The sequence below is a fragment of the Phyllostomus hastatus genome, unplaced genomic scaffold (genome assembly GCF_019186645.2).
Source record: "Phyllostomus hastatus isolate PE091 unplaced genomic scaffold, TTU_PhHast_1.1 phas_contig_58, whole genome shotgun sequence".
NCBI classification, from domain to species: domain Eukaryota; kingdom Metazoa; phylum Chordata; class Mammalia; order Chiroptera; family Phyllostomidae; genus Phyllostomus; species Phyllostomus hastatus.
Window position 1 is genome coordinate 18548976 of NW_025333916.1, and position 15906 is coordinate 18564881.

The 15906-nt window shown below is 35.3% G+C and overlaps 1 protein-coding gene and 1 non-coding gene across 2 annotated transcripts in view; one reads left to right on the plus strand and one right to left on the minus strand.

Annotated features, from left to right (window-relative positions):
* Positions 1-15906, minus strand: part of SCAMP1 (secretory carrier membrane protein 1) — a 94850-nt gene that overhangs the window by 34941 nt on the left and 44003 nt on the right. The window contains exons 3-6 of the mRNA XM_045847923.1: positions 12436-12534; positions 11775-11883; positions 9474-9602; positions 3340-3499 (exon numbers count right to left, since the gene is read on the minus strand). Of these exons, the coding sequence (XP_045703879.1) occupies positions 3340-3499; positions 9474-9602; positions 11775-11883; positions 12436-12534 (497 nt within the window). The remainder of the gene's footprint in view (positions 1-3339; positions 3500-9473; positions 9603-11774; positions 11884-12435; positions 12535-15906) is intronic.
* LOC123825036 lies at positions 3071-3174 on the plus strand. Its single transcript, XR_006786818.1, has one exon. It is a non-coding gene; the product is annotated as a small nucleolar RNA U13 (small nucleolar RNA).

A 15906-nucleotide genomic window follows, 5' to 3' on the forward strand; every position in this document is an offset into this window, starting at 1 on the left:
GAAGGGTCAAGTTGAGCAACATGTACAAAGGACCCATGGACAAGGACAATGCGGGAGGGCAGGGCAGAGATTGAATGTGGGAGAGGGTGGGTGGGCATGGCAGGGGAGAGCAATGGAGGGAAAATGGGGACAACTTAACTGAACAATAAAAAAATTTTTAAAAAAGAATCTGGTACAGCAGACAATGGAATATTATTCAACATTAATAAGAAATGAGCTATCAAGCCATAAAAAGGCACAGAGGAATCTTAAAGGTACACTACTAAGTGAAAGAAGTTAATCTCAAAAGGCTACATACTGTATGATTCCAACTATATGAAATTCTGGAAAATTATTGAGATTGTAAAAAGATCAGTAGTTTTCAGGGGTTGGGGAGTGAGGGATGAACAGGCAGAGTACATTATGTCATTATATATATCCAAACCACTAAAATATACAACAAAAGTGAACCCTAATATCAAATATGGTCTTTGGGTGATAACATGTAATATATATGCATTAATTGTAACAAATATACCACTCTTGTCCCAGGCCTACAGCTTCCTTAGCAAAGGCCAATCTTCACCCTAGAGTGAGTTCCGCCCCTTGTACTTATGTTTCTAGGATAACATACTTTGAAGATCAGAGTAGTTTTCTTACCCTGCCCCTTGAAAGCAGAGCAATGGCACCAGAGTGCACCACCACCGAACTCCTCATTGCTCTCTCTTTCTGGCATACCATCTCTATGAGCTGTAAGTGTTAAGTATTAACTATCCTGTATCCACCAATGTACAAGATATGTTTCTCTATTTTGTCTTTTATACAGTCCTAGAGATTCCCCCCCCCATTATGTTTTCTCCCACCTCCTTCATCAACCACCAATGGATATCATGTACCTCCCTTATGTCTTCTCCTCTGATTTCTAATATATAAAATAAACTGTAAAACTGCCACTCTCCATAGCATTTCCGATCTTGCTCCCTGGAATATGTTGTTAACTTGGTTCCAATAAACTCATAAAAATCCCTACAGGTTTAGATGTTCCTTATGTTGACAACTGATTCAGTAACTGAAAATCAATCAGTGTAACTCACCAAATTAATAAATGGACAAAATCACATAGTTATCTTGACACAGAAAAAGCATCTGGGAAAAATCTAACACCATTCATGATAAAAACTCTCAAAAGACTGGAAATATAACAGTTTCCTCTAAAATATAACAGCTTCAGGTTGAGGGAAATTAAGACAAGTTTGGAAAAGGGTACAGACTTTCAGTTGTAAGATATAAGGTCTGAGGATCTAATGTTGAGCACAGTGACTACAGTTGATAATACTGTATTATATAATTGAAATCTGCTAAGAGAATAGATCTTAAGCATTCTTAAAACTATAAAAAGGTAGCCCTGGCTGGCGTAGCTCAGCAGATTGAATGCAGGCTGCGAACCAAAGTGTTGCAGGTTCGATTCCCAGCCAGGGCACATGCCTGGGTTGCAGGCTATAACCCCCAGCAACCACACATTGATGTTTCTCTCTCTCTCTCTCTCTCTCTCTCTATCTCCTTCCCTTCCCTCTCTAAAAATAAATAAATAAAATCTTAAAAAAAAACTACAAAAAGGTAAAATATGTAAGGTGATAGGTGTCATAATTAATCTGATTGTGACAATCTTCTCACAATGTATACAAATATCAAATCATCATGTTGTATACTTTAAATATAATTTTGTCGATTATACTTCACACTTCTGGTCGAAATGGAGGTATAGGTAAACACAGCTCACTCCCTCACACAACCACAGCAAAAATTACAACTAGACTACAGAACAAATATCACCCAGAATCATCAGAAAATCGAGCTGTATGGAAGTCTGACAACCAAGGAATTAAAGTCACATTCATCCAGATGGGTAGGAGGGGAGAAGACATGGAGATGTGCACAGAAGCATGGAAACAGAGATGTGGGATGGGTGGTCCCACATCCACATGTGGTGGATAAAAATTGGGAGGGTAACCTTGGGAATGAGGGATCCCAGCCCCAACCAGACCACCACCCTAGGGTTCCAGTTCAAAAAGATAAGTCTCTGTAACTTCTGGCTATAAACACCAGTGGGTGTTGGAGCGGCTGAAAAAACAGGGAATCTCAAGAGACTCCCTTAAAGTGCCTGCAACAGACTTAGCACTTATGCAGAGTCACTCCCTCTGGGCTCCAGCATGGGCTCAGCAGCTGGAAGGGCATCAATGTCATACAGGGAGAAACTGAAGTGTCTGACATCAGGGCAAGTGTAGGACAGATGCCTGGGACAGCTTTCTCCCAAACAAAAATCCAGAGGCCAGACAGCAGCACAATCCCCTTTCCGTGTGCCCCACACACAGAGCCACAGAGCAGTGACTCCATATATGAGACTCCACCAATCTGGTTTACATGGGTTGCCCAGTCCAGGCGATTACCTAAGGCTCCGCCCCATTCAACTTAACAGGTGCACTGCACTTTTCTACAATAGGTCCCAGAACTAAGGCAGGGGATCAAAACAGCTCTATCTAATACATAGAAACAAACACAGGGAGGCTGCCAAAATGAGGAGACAAAGAAACATGGCCCAAATGAAAGAACAGATCAAAACTCTAGAAAAAGAACTAAACAAAGTGGAAATAAGCAGCCTAACAGATGGACAGTTCAAAATACTGGCTATTAGGATGCTCAAGGAATTCCCATTTGGTACTTCAACAGAATAAAAGAGACCCAGGCAGAAATGAAGGTTACACTACGTGAAATAAGTAAAAATCTACAGGGAATGAACAGTGGAGGAGATGAAGCTGAGAGTCAAATCAATGATTTGGAACATAAGGAAGAAGTAAACATTCAACCAGAAAAGGAAAAGAGAGAGAGAGAGAGAATTAAAAAAAAACAAAACAAATGAGGCTAGGCAAAGGAGAACAAAATTTTTCTTAGTTAATTGTATCACATGGAATAGAACCTTTTACAAATATTAAGGTCTAAGACTGCTCTCATTTTTCATTCATTCATTTTCATGTTTAATTTTTCTGAAGTGATAGAAAAAAATGGAATTTTATGACTTAAAAAACCTAATGAGATCCTTCTGTACTTTGTAAGTGTGACGACTGGGTATTCATGCTGTTGTGTGAGATGTGCCTCCCTTAAACCCTGTTATGACACCAGCATATTACCTGTCTGACATGAAGACAAAAACCCAATGAATATACAGGCATGTGCTATACAGACTTTTATGAAAGTTTATACCATAATAAAAAATTTTAATGAAAATGTGTCATTTTAAGGTATACCACGAATTATTTACTTCACAGATTTTAAAGAGCATATCTTAAAGTATACATATTTTACCTGAAAGCTCCGTAAAGTGGTCTGTACCAACAGACAAATGAACAAGGAGTAAAAAGCAAGAACCACAGAATACTCAATCCAAAATCAACTCCTCTTGTAGAATCAACACAAATCCAAGCCAAGCATCCAAAGATATTTAGAAATAGTGTTACAGCGTGGACTGCAGAATCAAAACACAAACAAAAAAAGAAATGTTTACATTCAATTTACGAGTTCATTCAACAAAAATTATAAGTGAAAAAATACTTCCCAAAAGTAAATGTACTGTACCATATGTTTTCATTTAGTATTTCTCAAAACCTTTCTGTTTCTTACATGTTTGATTTGAAAACAGAGTAATCAGAGAAAAACTAGCCCTAATACATGCACTGTTTGGCAAAAATTCTTTTGGCCCTTTCCTAAAGGGCAATTACACGCTAAACCACAGAAGCACTACCTGAAAGGCCTCTCTCCTGCGAAGGAAACATGTGATATTCTCTTGATCCAATGCCTAAAAAGAAAGTACTGCCTGCCAGGAAAAGAACCAGGACTTAGCAGGGAAAAGATCCTACACTCAGAACTGTATTTGTGTGGAGTGGGGCTACAGATATCTCCACGAGCACATTATACACAGAGGAGAAGTGCCCTGTGCAATCTCATCATGACATTTTTCAGCAATAAACTTAGAATCATTGGACTAAAAAGAATACAATATATAGTCAATCTGTAAGAATTATTAATTCATCTTCATTGAGTTGTCCGTTTTTTCAAAGTCCTGGAGTACAAACTGTGTTTTGGTAGAGGATTAAACTTATTAAAGGAAAAAAAAGTACACTATGACACATTTCAGCTCAGGGGACAGACCTTTCTTTAGTCAACACAAATAGATCTTGGCAAACTCTTCTTATGTTGTTAATAATTATTTTCCCTGACAGACCAAAAATAAAAAATCTAAGTAACATATGACTACACTATAATCCTAAAGAACCACATTTATGCATTATAATTAATAACTTTAGCACTTTTAAAAATGTATTCACTGGTTGAATTTATTATAGGAAATAAATTCTTTCAAAAGTTCAAATAATTTTTAATGTAACTTATCAATACAATAAAAATATACCAACAAAATACTACTTGAATTAAAAACAAATGAAAAGCCTAATGAATCTAAACAATAAAACAATCTCAATATACCTAAAATAAACTTAAAATTCTCTTTAAATTATTAATCAAATAAAGTTAATAATTAAGGAAACAGGACAAAAACAGACATTCAAGGATGCCTCATCTAATTTGCTCTCAACCAGATAAATACACAATCTGTAGGGTAAGAGAAAAAGCTCCATAGGAAAAAATCTAGGTTCTACAGAGCTAGTCATTCTCTCTGTGTTTTAATTTTTCATCTATAGAAATGCAGCTCTTCCAGCCTTAAATTCCATTTCATTCTATTACACAAGAATGACTCTTACTAATTACTTTATTCCCATTAAGATTTCTAACTCTTATGAAATGTAGCTTATTAACAAATATAATCAAAATCTTTTGCCTCAAAAGTAGTTCTGTTAAGGGCTTAAAAACAGAATTCAAAAGATTGAGAAATAGAAAACTATTATTCTGTAACATTAAATGGCATCTAACAGCCTAAATAAGTATTAAATATTCAGAACATTCTAACTCAAATATCAACTTTCAGAGAAATAATTTTTATTTTTACTTATTTTTCCCTCCCCTGAGGACATGCTTAGAGAGAGGGGAAAGGAGAGAGAGAGGAGAGAAACACAGATGAGAGAAACAGTCAGTTGCCTCTTGCATGCACCCCAACTGGGGACTGAACCCACAACCCAGGCATGTGGCCTGATCAGGAATCCAACACGTGACCTTTCAGTCTACAGGACAAGGCTCCAATCAACTGAGCCACACTGGCCAGGGTGTTAGTAGACCTAAATCTGGTGTTAGTAGACCTAAATTTGCAACTATCACAATATTCTACTTGATTAGCTCTGCATTTCAATACAGACACCTAACATAAACAGCTTTATAATATAGTATATTATCTTCTTCACTAAATGTCATTTAATGTAGCTGGCCTATATTTATTTTTTCTGTTTCTTTTAAATCAAGGGTACATGCAAAGAGGCTGAGATTCACTTCACAGTGATATTTCTTAATGCTTCAAGCAAGGTACCTTTGAAAGCATATTTGCATCGTATTTGGGTTTAAAATGTCAATTATTTCTTCATTTTGGTACTCTGTAGGTGGTACAACATGTAAATTTAGACTCTGGGCTCTGGAGTCAAACTATCTAACTCCAGCCTTACTTCCTATGTAATCTTGGACAAGTTACTCATTTTCTCTATGCTTTATTTTCTCTATCTGTAAAACTAGATATCACAGTGCCTGCTTCACAGTATGATTACAATTTAATAAAAATGTATATAACAGTGATTAGCACTGTGCCTTGCACAAAGTAAATCCTCAATAAATTTAATCTCTCATTATAATTATAATTACAGTGTGAAAGCACTAGTCAATTCCAAAGTCAGTAAAAGGTTGACACTTCTCGAAAATAACTTACTCAAATAGCTTTTATTCTATGAAGTTTAGAGGCAATACTAAACTGGTACTAGATCATACTTTGTTCCAGATAATTCTTCTTTAAATCAGAACCTTACCTTGAATCTTGAGCCCTCTTTGAATATAGTTAACAGATCTGCCAACTGAACAAGATTAGGAAATACTATAACCAACTATATCATTTCTAAGAACCTCAGAAAGTTATATATTTCTAAGACAAAACAGATCTATTTTAAAATAATCAGCATTGGTAAAGTTAATCATTCATTTAAAATTGTCCTCCCCATTCAACCTGTACTAAAATCCTTTGTTTTTGTTGTTCTTTCTTTTAAGTATATTTTATTGATTATGCTATTACAGTAGTCCCAATTTTTTTCTCCCCTCTATCCCTCCTCCACCCTGTACCCTCCCACCCTCTAGCATTCCATCCCCCACTTAGTTCATGTCCATGGGTTGTACATACAAGTTCTTTAGCTTCTCCATTTCTTATACTGTTTTTAAGCTCCCCCTGTCTATTTTATGCCTACTAATTATGTTTCTTATTCCCCGGACCTCCCTTCCCATTCTCTCCTTCCCTGTCCCCACTGATAACTGTCCATGTAATCTCCATTTTTCTGATTTTGTTCCTGTTCTAGCTGTTTGCTTAGCTTTTGTTTTTCTTTTTAAGGTTCAGTTGTTGATAGTTGTGAATTTGTTGTCATTTTACTATTCATAGTTTTTGATCTTCTATTTCTTAGACAAGTCCCTTTAACATTTCATATCATAAGGGCTTGGTAATGATGAACTCCTTTAACTTGATCTTATCTAGGAAGCACTTTATCTGCCTTTCCATTCTAAATGATTGCTTTGCTGAATAGAGTAATCTTGGATGTAGGTCCTTGCCTTTCATGACTTGGAAAACTTCTTTCCAGCCCCTTCTTGCCTGCAAGATTTCCTTTGAGAAATCAGCTGAAAGTCTTATGGGAACTCCTTTGTAGGTAACTCTCTCCTTTCTTTCTGCTTTTAAGATTCTCTCCTTATCTTTAATTTTGGGTAACTTAATGATGATGTGCCTTTGTGCATTCCTCCTTGGGTCCAATTTCCTTGGGACTCTCTGGGCTTCCTGGACATCTATTTCCTTTGCCAGATTGGGAAAAGTTGTCCTTCATTATTTGTTCAAATAAGTTTCCAACTTCTTGTTCTTGTTCTTCTCCTTCTGGAAGCCCTATGATTCAGATGTTGGAGCACTTAAAGTTGTTCCAGAGGTTCCTAAGCCTATCCTCATATTTTTGAATTCTTGTTTCTTCATTCTGTTCTGACTGGATTTTATGTCCTCCTTTTGTTGCAAATCATTGATTTGAGCCCCGGTTTCCTTCCATTCACTGTTTGTTCCCTGTATATTTGCTTTATTCCACTTTGCATAGCCTTCATTTCTTCTTTCATTTTGCAACCAAACCCAATCAGTTCTGTGAGTTGTCTATCTCCTTGCTGCTTAGTTGCATTTTTGAAGTTTTGATCTGTTCTTTCATTTGGGCCATATTTATTTGTCTCAGAGCTGTTAGGTTGTAATAGGGTGGAGCCGTAGGTATTTGCCAGGCCAGGGCAACACACTGGGCTGTGTTGTGGTGCTGTCTTTGGGAGAGGGGTTAGAGAGGGAACAATACCGCTCACTCCATTCTAGCTCCACTTTTGAAGAACTCTCCTGTGAGACTGGGAATTTCTCTTGCCACAACCCCCACAGTATTTTATAGCTACAGGTTTTGGGTATTTAGTTTCCCAGTCAGCCAGCCCTACCTTGCCTCAGTCTGCCGCCTTTCCCCCAGGTCCTCTCTGCTTGGATCTGCCCATCTCCGCCCCCCTACCGGTCTGGCTGAAAAGTTTCTTTAATACCTTGGTTGTCGGAGTTCCATGCAGTTTGATTTTCTGGCAGGTCTGGTTGTTTATTGTTTTTAAATTGGTTATTATCCATCTTTTGGTTGTGTGAGGAAGTGAAACATTTCTACCTATGCCTCCATCTCTGCTGGAACCTATTTACTAAATTCCTTATTGAATTTTCTCCCAACCCCCATCTCCACCAGCAAAATATGTTTTTCACTAAGCCAAAGAACTTATATCTAAAATGCTAGGCCAACTTCTGCCCATTAAAAAATAATTAGTATATATATTTGCATATACTATATGATTACATTGATTAAATAAAGTATGAGTTGGTTAGCATGAATACATATGAAATCAAAACCTTTAATGTTAACAATATATAATACTGACACTGGGGATTGAGGAAGAGATATTAGATCAACAACAAAAGTCTCAAAAATAAACTAAAAATGTGGGTTAATATACTATCATGAGGAATTACTTCTCACATTTCAGGGCAACTTTGCATATGTGAAGAATGCTCCTAAAAGATTTTGAGAAAATTACTTCATAAATTTGGAGGGGGAAAAAAAGTTACCTAATCATACAGGAAAAACACACAAATTTACCCCACCAAGAATGCACCCTACTAATTATCCTTTAACCCACAGGTTGTGCAGGTGAGAAGTTGTGACAGCTCCCTCTCCTATTGACAAAATGATACTAAATTATATTAAATGTTTGGAATAATAATGAAACAAGGCCCTAGCCAGTGTGGCTCAATTGGCTAAAGCATTGTCCCATGCACCAAAAGGCTGCAGGTTCAATTCCCAGCCAAGGCACATACCTAGGTTGTAGGTTCCATCCCTGGCTGTGGGGGGGCAACTAATTGATGTTTCTCTTTCTCTCTTTTTCTCTCTCTCTCTGCCTCTCCCTTCTCTCTAAAATCAATTAGCATATCCTCAGGTGAAGATTAAAAAAAAATTAGAAGTCCCAGTTCTTGATCCCCACCAAAACAGATTTCACAGTGACAAAATATCTTTTAAAAAAAGAAAAGAAAATGAAACAGAGTAAGTGGGAATTCTGAGTACATACAGTAAACTATTAATAGCTTGCCATTTTACTTTTAGTATTCCATGAGTTGTAATTATACTCAAAGGAATGTATTGCAACCTGAAATATACATCCTAATGTCCTGTTCAATAAAACATCCTATATTAATTACTTTCAATAATCAAAGTATTCATCCTCACTTGAAAATGAAGTGTAAATCATACTCAAAGCTATAAATCAGTTCATAATATTATAATAGTTTATGCCCCTTTTTGCATTCTATTTTGTATTCTTTTTCATGTAAAAAGACATAATGCATAATAGAATTTTAATAACCTTCATTTGCATAAAAATAGTATGCATAATTTTTTCACAGAAAATATTGCCCAGGTAAAATTTTTCAAGGAAGATGGATTATTGCAAAATTCTATCTATGTGACAGAGAGGTCTTTTCCTCAAAAGAATGCCAATTCTCACTATACAGGTCTCCCTCAGCTAAGAACTTAGATTGTCACATATAGTACAATTCTGAAGTACCCAAATATATATTTCACTCTGAAAATTAAAAGATCTATAGGAAAAACTCAATTAATAATACTATCCTTAATATATCAGTTCCAAAAAAACTTGCATTTTGACATTAATATATAAATTTTGTTGAACAAATATGTAATTTAGTCTGTACTTACACATCCACAAGTAGTACATAATCTTTACTGTTTTCTGGAATTCTACAGGAATGTCTACAGAAAAATCCTGATAGAAACAAGGTCCAACAGGAAAATTGCTAGGAAGAGGTGGCCAGTTATTTTTTCTGCCTGCAAAATTTAAAAAAGAAGTTACTTATATTAGGACAAATATGAGCTATTCTTATTTTTGTTTTCAGAATAAAGAACATTATCTATTGTTTTACAAATATAACAATGTATCTCTACATTCTTGGACAACTTTGAAAGCCAATCTTTGTATCTTTCAGATATTTTCCCAGAATCACTTTAGAAAACATTAGATGGTAAAATAATTTTCCAGTGTCATATAATATTTATCAGGAACTATTTATATACAGTTGAAACAAGAAAAGAAAAAAGAACGTAGGAATACATATATTCACTCTGAAAATTAATTGAAATCAATGTTTCTGAAATACCTGTAAGTAAAATCTATCCTATTTCCTTAGTGTTGACTAATGCAAGTTATTTCTTGTAACTCTGCCCTAAAAACAAATTTATTTCAAAATTCCAAGGGTCTGGCTCTCTGTGTAGGCCATTTAGTTTTTAAATCTCTACAATTTCTTCCTCAGTATCTTGAATCTTTAAATATAGTTCCTAACCCATGTGGAGAGGGAAGACACTGCTTTTGAATCTTTCAAGTTTTCTACCATTAACTTCATGAAGAAACACAAGATTAAACAACACCAAAGTAAAAATTCAGAAATCCCAAAGTCTCAAAAAAAATACCCAAAAGACACATAAGAAAATTGAAAAACTATAAGAAAACGAGAAATAGTCATGAAAAATTTGAAGCTAAGGAGTTAAAACACCTTCAAAAACCTAGAGGAAAAAAATTCAAACTGTGAGAGAAAAAACTGTATCTATATAAAGAAATTAGGTTGAAAACAGGGAACCAGTGGTGGAAATACCAAACTAAAATTAAAGCAAGAAGTCAAACATTAAAAATAGCAAAATTAACACCTAAAGGCCATTTTCTCATTTTAGATATTATAATCCTACAACTTTTAAAATTGGATTTTACATATATTTTATAGACCAGGAAAATTTTCATAGCAGAAAAAAGCATGATCTATTTCTGATACTCCCCAACATGTCTCCCCTGTTTATCATCTTTTCAAGTTTCAGGTAGTTCATACATTCCTCACACAAGTCTCATACTAGTTGAGAAGAAGCCACACATGGCATTAAAGAAAAAGGCTCTGAAACCAGAGGTGCCAAGCCACATACTGACTAGGAGGCCTTGGGCAACTTAACCTCCTGAAGACTCTGTTTCTACATATGAAAAATGACAGTAACAACCACCCTTCACAGAACTGTACTGAGGGTTAAACATATAACACACTAGAAATCTAACACTTAATATCCCACTCTTCACTACAACCTTTACTAAAATCTCTCTCATAGAAGTAACTTGCATTAGTCAACACTAAGGAAATAGGATAGATTTTAGATACAGGTATTTGAGAAACACTGATTTCAATTGCGTGTTTAGTTTCTCCCTTTAGAGATGCTGTCTTCGATGTTGCAAACAAGAAAAAGGCCCAGGATAAACATATCCTCAGGAACCCCTGGATTTACACATTCACAATAAGGAAGAAGCAGATCACTTGTTATTGCTGTCCTAGCTTTGTCATCCCATCACTATCCCAGACACATTAACAATGACTTATCTATCTCTCTTACCCCTTCTTACCCAGAGACTGCTAGCTTTCCCTAAAATACTCCGTTGAAGAGGTCTTTGGTCATCACAGCCTGTGAACAGATTTCACAGCTTATAATTTAGCATTTCTTTATTTCTTTGGCACATCAAAATACCCTAAGCTTTCTAGAGTCACCACATGACTTGGCAGATACAACATATTTGTGAGGACAAGGACAAATAATTTGAAACTAGGCTAACTAAACCAGAAGAGTCAAATGTAGGGCACACTCCCATGTATTCATAAAGTTTCATTAGCCACAAAGACAGCCCAAGTGCATAATCAAAGGCTCCTGGCCTTAGAATTAACCAAAATTGTCATATTCAATTCACCTTCTGTGTGATAAGTTTCACACTGTTCTAATTTATCAAAAGACCATGCAAAACAGCCAAGATTAAAGAGCTACACAGAGTCAAGTAGAAAATTTGTTGTGTATGATCTCCTTGCTAGAATAGAAAAACAGGGCAGTTTTATTCACAAACCAAATGACCTAGAGCCAGTACAGGCATAATTTAAAGTGTTTAAAGGTTACTTTTATTTCAGACATCTTGGATACTACCATGTTGACTGAGGTTTTGCATTTCACGTTCTCGACGATCTAATTCTGCTGCTTTTCTTTCTAGTTCTTCCTGGCGCTTAAGAAGTTCAGCCTGAGCCAAGGCATGTTCCTAAACAAAAAATTGTAAGTGAACAGGTTGTCATAAGTATAAAATATTGTAACATTGACATACTATCTTCTAATTCTCCCTCTACTATGTTACAAAGCTAATACAAAGTGCTCTTCCAAAATATAGGAATTCACTGAAGACCACAGTTTCAGAAAATATTATATAGATATTTGACCCATTTTGGTCTTTTGGTTATGAAAAGTTTCATGGGAATGTTGGGCACATAGGACAGAAAAAAAATTCTAAAAGCAGTCAGAGCCCTAAGGTAATTGAGAGAATGAAATTCAGGTGACCTCTGTGCCTATAAGAGTGAGTAGGAGAAACAAAGAGAAGAATTGAGGAAAACAGACTTGAGGAGAAAAGAGCAATTGAATTGGCTCTTGTAAATTGAGTTAAATGGTATGTAAGGTTCCCAATGCAAGAATTTATAATATCTTATAAAAGAAGGATATGGCTAAGAAATTCTGATTTATAACTCCATCTGCACTGGAAGTAAATTGATACTGATACTGTAATTTCCAGTATGAATTTACACGTGTAACATGAACTAACCTTTGCAATCTGTGTATAAGCTGGATGTTCCTCTGTTGGTTTCATTATTGCTGGCTGTGTACTGGGTACATTAGGCATTTTCACATTGCCTGGTGGAGGCTAGAAAGATTAAGAAAAGGGCAAATTACGTAACATAGAGATCCAACTTTAACTTCTTTCAAAAGGCATAATAACAACAAAAAGCAAATGCCAAGAACTGCCTCTCTTCCTCCCCTACTTCTCATAGTCAAGTGTGTGGCAAAGACTTGCTGAAGCTCTCCATCTCTATGTTCTCATTCATGTCTGCACTCTTTGGTCTGGATCTACCTCTAACACTACACCACAAACACTCTCCTCTAGGATGCCACGTGTAAATTAAAACAAACAAACAAACAAACTTTGAGTGTTTCTTTTTAGCAAAACACACATAGCACCAACTAAAGGATTTACACCAAGGTTAACTATCATCTCTTACCTTTTAAGAAAGCTACGTGCCAGCGCCCTAATAGGCTACCTCTTGACAGAACTCCACTGATACCCCTTGAAAAGAGTTAAGAGGGGAGGCCTTAGGTAGATGTAAAATAAACTGCACAACCTCCCCTTTAATGATGAGGGTCAGTTGTATTTGAAAGCTGCAAGACAGAAAAGTAGGTAGACATCTATAAGCCCATCAAAGGGGAACTGGTTAAATTACTTTGTAAACATATGATTCAGTCATTAAAAGAAATGTGTTCGAGTTTTAGGAGAATGCCTTTGTAAATGCTAAATGAAATAAAGCACACTGTAAAATAGTATGCATATGAACAATTTTTACTTTTATAAACACACATCTGTACATGTTTAGGAAAGTATCTGGAAGGTCTCAGCAAATTGCTATCAGAGGGATTTACACCTTTTGTTTTATACATTTTTCTATTATTTGCCTTTCCCTCCCCAATATACTGTCCTAAGTTTAAAAATACATGTTTAAAGCACTTTTTAAAATGACACCAAGAAAAAGACAGAAAGACAGAAGGAGAAGGGAAGAGGAAAAAAAACATGAAGCAGCAGCTGCAAAGGGAAGTTCAAAGATCCAAACTGGAAGACACCACCAATATAGCAGCATTACATCCTGAAACAGCAAACGGCAGGTCTGAAAAGGAAGCCAGGCACAACCAAAGACAAAATGGAATGCAGCTGATTCTCACACACATATGAAAAAACCAATGGCTAAGAATAGGTCAAAAAGTTTTGAAAAAAAAATTAAAAGTCATGCCTATGATATCAAGGCTTATTTTAAGGAAATAGTAATTAAGAGCATGGTACAGATGCCAAAGATCCAGAAATATACCAATAAACAGAAAGGGCACAGAAACAAACCCACACAAATACAGAAACTTTGCAGACAACAGAGGTGACACTACAAAACAGTGAAGTAACGTATTAGTCAATAAATGACCTTGGGATAATTGATTACCCACATGGAACAATTAAACTAGACTTCCCACTTCACACCATATACAAAAATAAATTCCAGGTGAATTAATGACCAAAAAGTGGAAAATCAGTACTTAAACACTTTTAGGAAAAAAATATAAGTGAATATTTTTATGAACTCAAAGTACATAAGACTTCTCAAATGTAAGCTCTAGAACTCATCCTTATTTTGCCTATGATATATCTCAAGTGCCTAAAACAGTGACAGGAACATAATACATGTTCAGTAAGTATTTATTAAGATTAGAAAATGCACAAACCATAAAGTTAAGATTGACAGATTCAACTACATTGAAATTTAGTAACATCACGGACTAGGGGAAATTTGTTATAGTGAATATAAACAAAATACTGCTACCCAGAACACATAAAGAATTGTTCCAAAACCATAAAAATGCAAATACTAACAGAAAAATGGGCAAAAGACCTGTGCAGGGACTACAGAGAAAACAGAAACAGCCAATAAAAATATGAACTCAACCTCACTAGTAATCAAGAAGTGCAAAAACAGTGACATATATTTTCACAACCATAAGAGAGAAAAATATAAAGCCTGAAATACCAAAATGTGAAACTACGGTACATACACTATGACAGTATACATAAAAATTAAAGCATATGTCCAAAATAGCATTTCAAATTAGCAGGAACAAAAAAGATAAATAGTGCTGGAACAATTATTTAAATATTTGGTGGGGAATAAGATCCTGTATCTAGCCAGAATAAATTCCAACTAGATTAAAGTCCATTGTAAAAAAGAAAAATAGAAAGAAGAAAAGAAACTATGAAGACACCAGAAGTATAGTACACAGAATAGAGATGAATATCTGACCTTGGGTTGGAGAAAAGCCATTCTAAACATTAAATGGGGTAAGGAGAGAGACATCATAATGAAAAGGTAATATATCTGACTACATTAAAATTTAGAACGTTGATAAAAGTATTTCATAAGACTAAAAGACAAAATTTAAATAAGCAATACATACCAGTCAATTCTTTACTACCTTTCATATGTACAAATCAATAAGAAATAGATGAATACATTAACAGAGAAAATGCATTTTAAAAAACTCTTAACAGGCAACTTATAAAAGACATACAAAAGGAAAATAAAAAATGTCAACCTCATTCATAATCAAGGAAATGCAAATTTCACCTAATTATTTTAAAATGATTATTACTATAAGATTATCACATTTTGGAAAAGATGCAGTAAATGGGTATTCTCACACACTGATAGTAGAAGCATATACTAGCTCATACAATAATCCTGGAGTATAATTTGGTATTCTGTGTAAGAGCCACAGAAGTATTTAAACCTATGACTAATAAAGAACTAGTCTTAGAAAACATCATAAGGCAATAATCTAGTATAAGCACAAGTATGTGTATGCTAAGAAGGCCCACTATAGCATTATTTATAAAAACAAAAAGTTAGAAATAACCCAACTGTCCAACAACAGAAAAAAATGTTTAGATAAATTGTGATACATTCATAGAACATATTATGCATCTATTTAAAAGTTCTGAAAAATAATAAAATGCAGAAAGCTTATACCTATAACAAGTGATAAAAGCACCCTGGCTGATGTGGCTCAGTGGATTGAGTGCTGGCCTGAGAACCAAAGGGTCACCAGTTCAATTCCCAGTCAGGGCACATGCCTGGGTTGAGGCCCAGGTCCCCAGTAGGGGTGCACAGGAGGCAACCACACATGGATGTTTCTCTCCCTCTCTTTCTTCCTCCCTTCCCTTAAAAATAAATAAAATGTTTAAAAAGTAATAAGTGATAAAGGCAAGTTATAAAACAAAGCTGCATATATACTGTCATCCCAATTGTTATTTGAAAATATAATTAAAATATATCAAATGTTAATAATGATTATTTCTGGAGAATAGGATATAAAAGCTTTTTCTTGTATTTTATCTCCACTATAATATATTGTTACCCAAAGAATTATAAATGCCCTGTTCTACCCCAATATCTCATATTAATGGGCAGAAACACTGAAACTAATC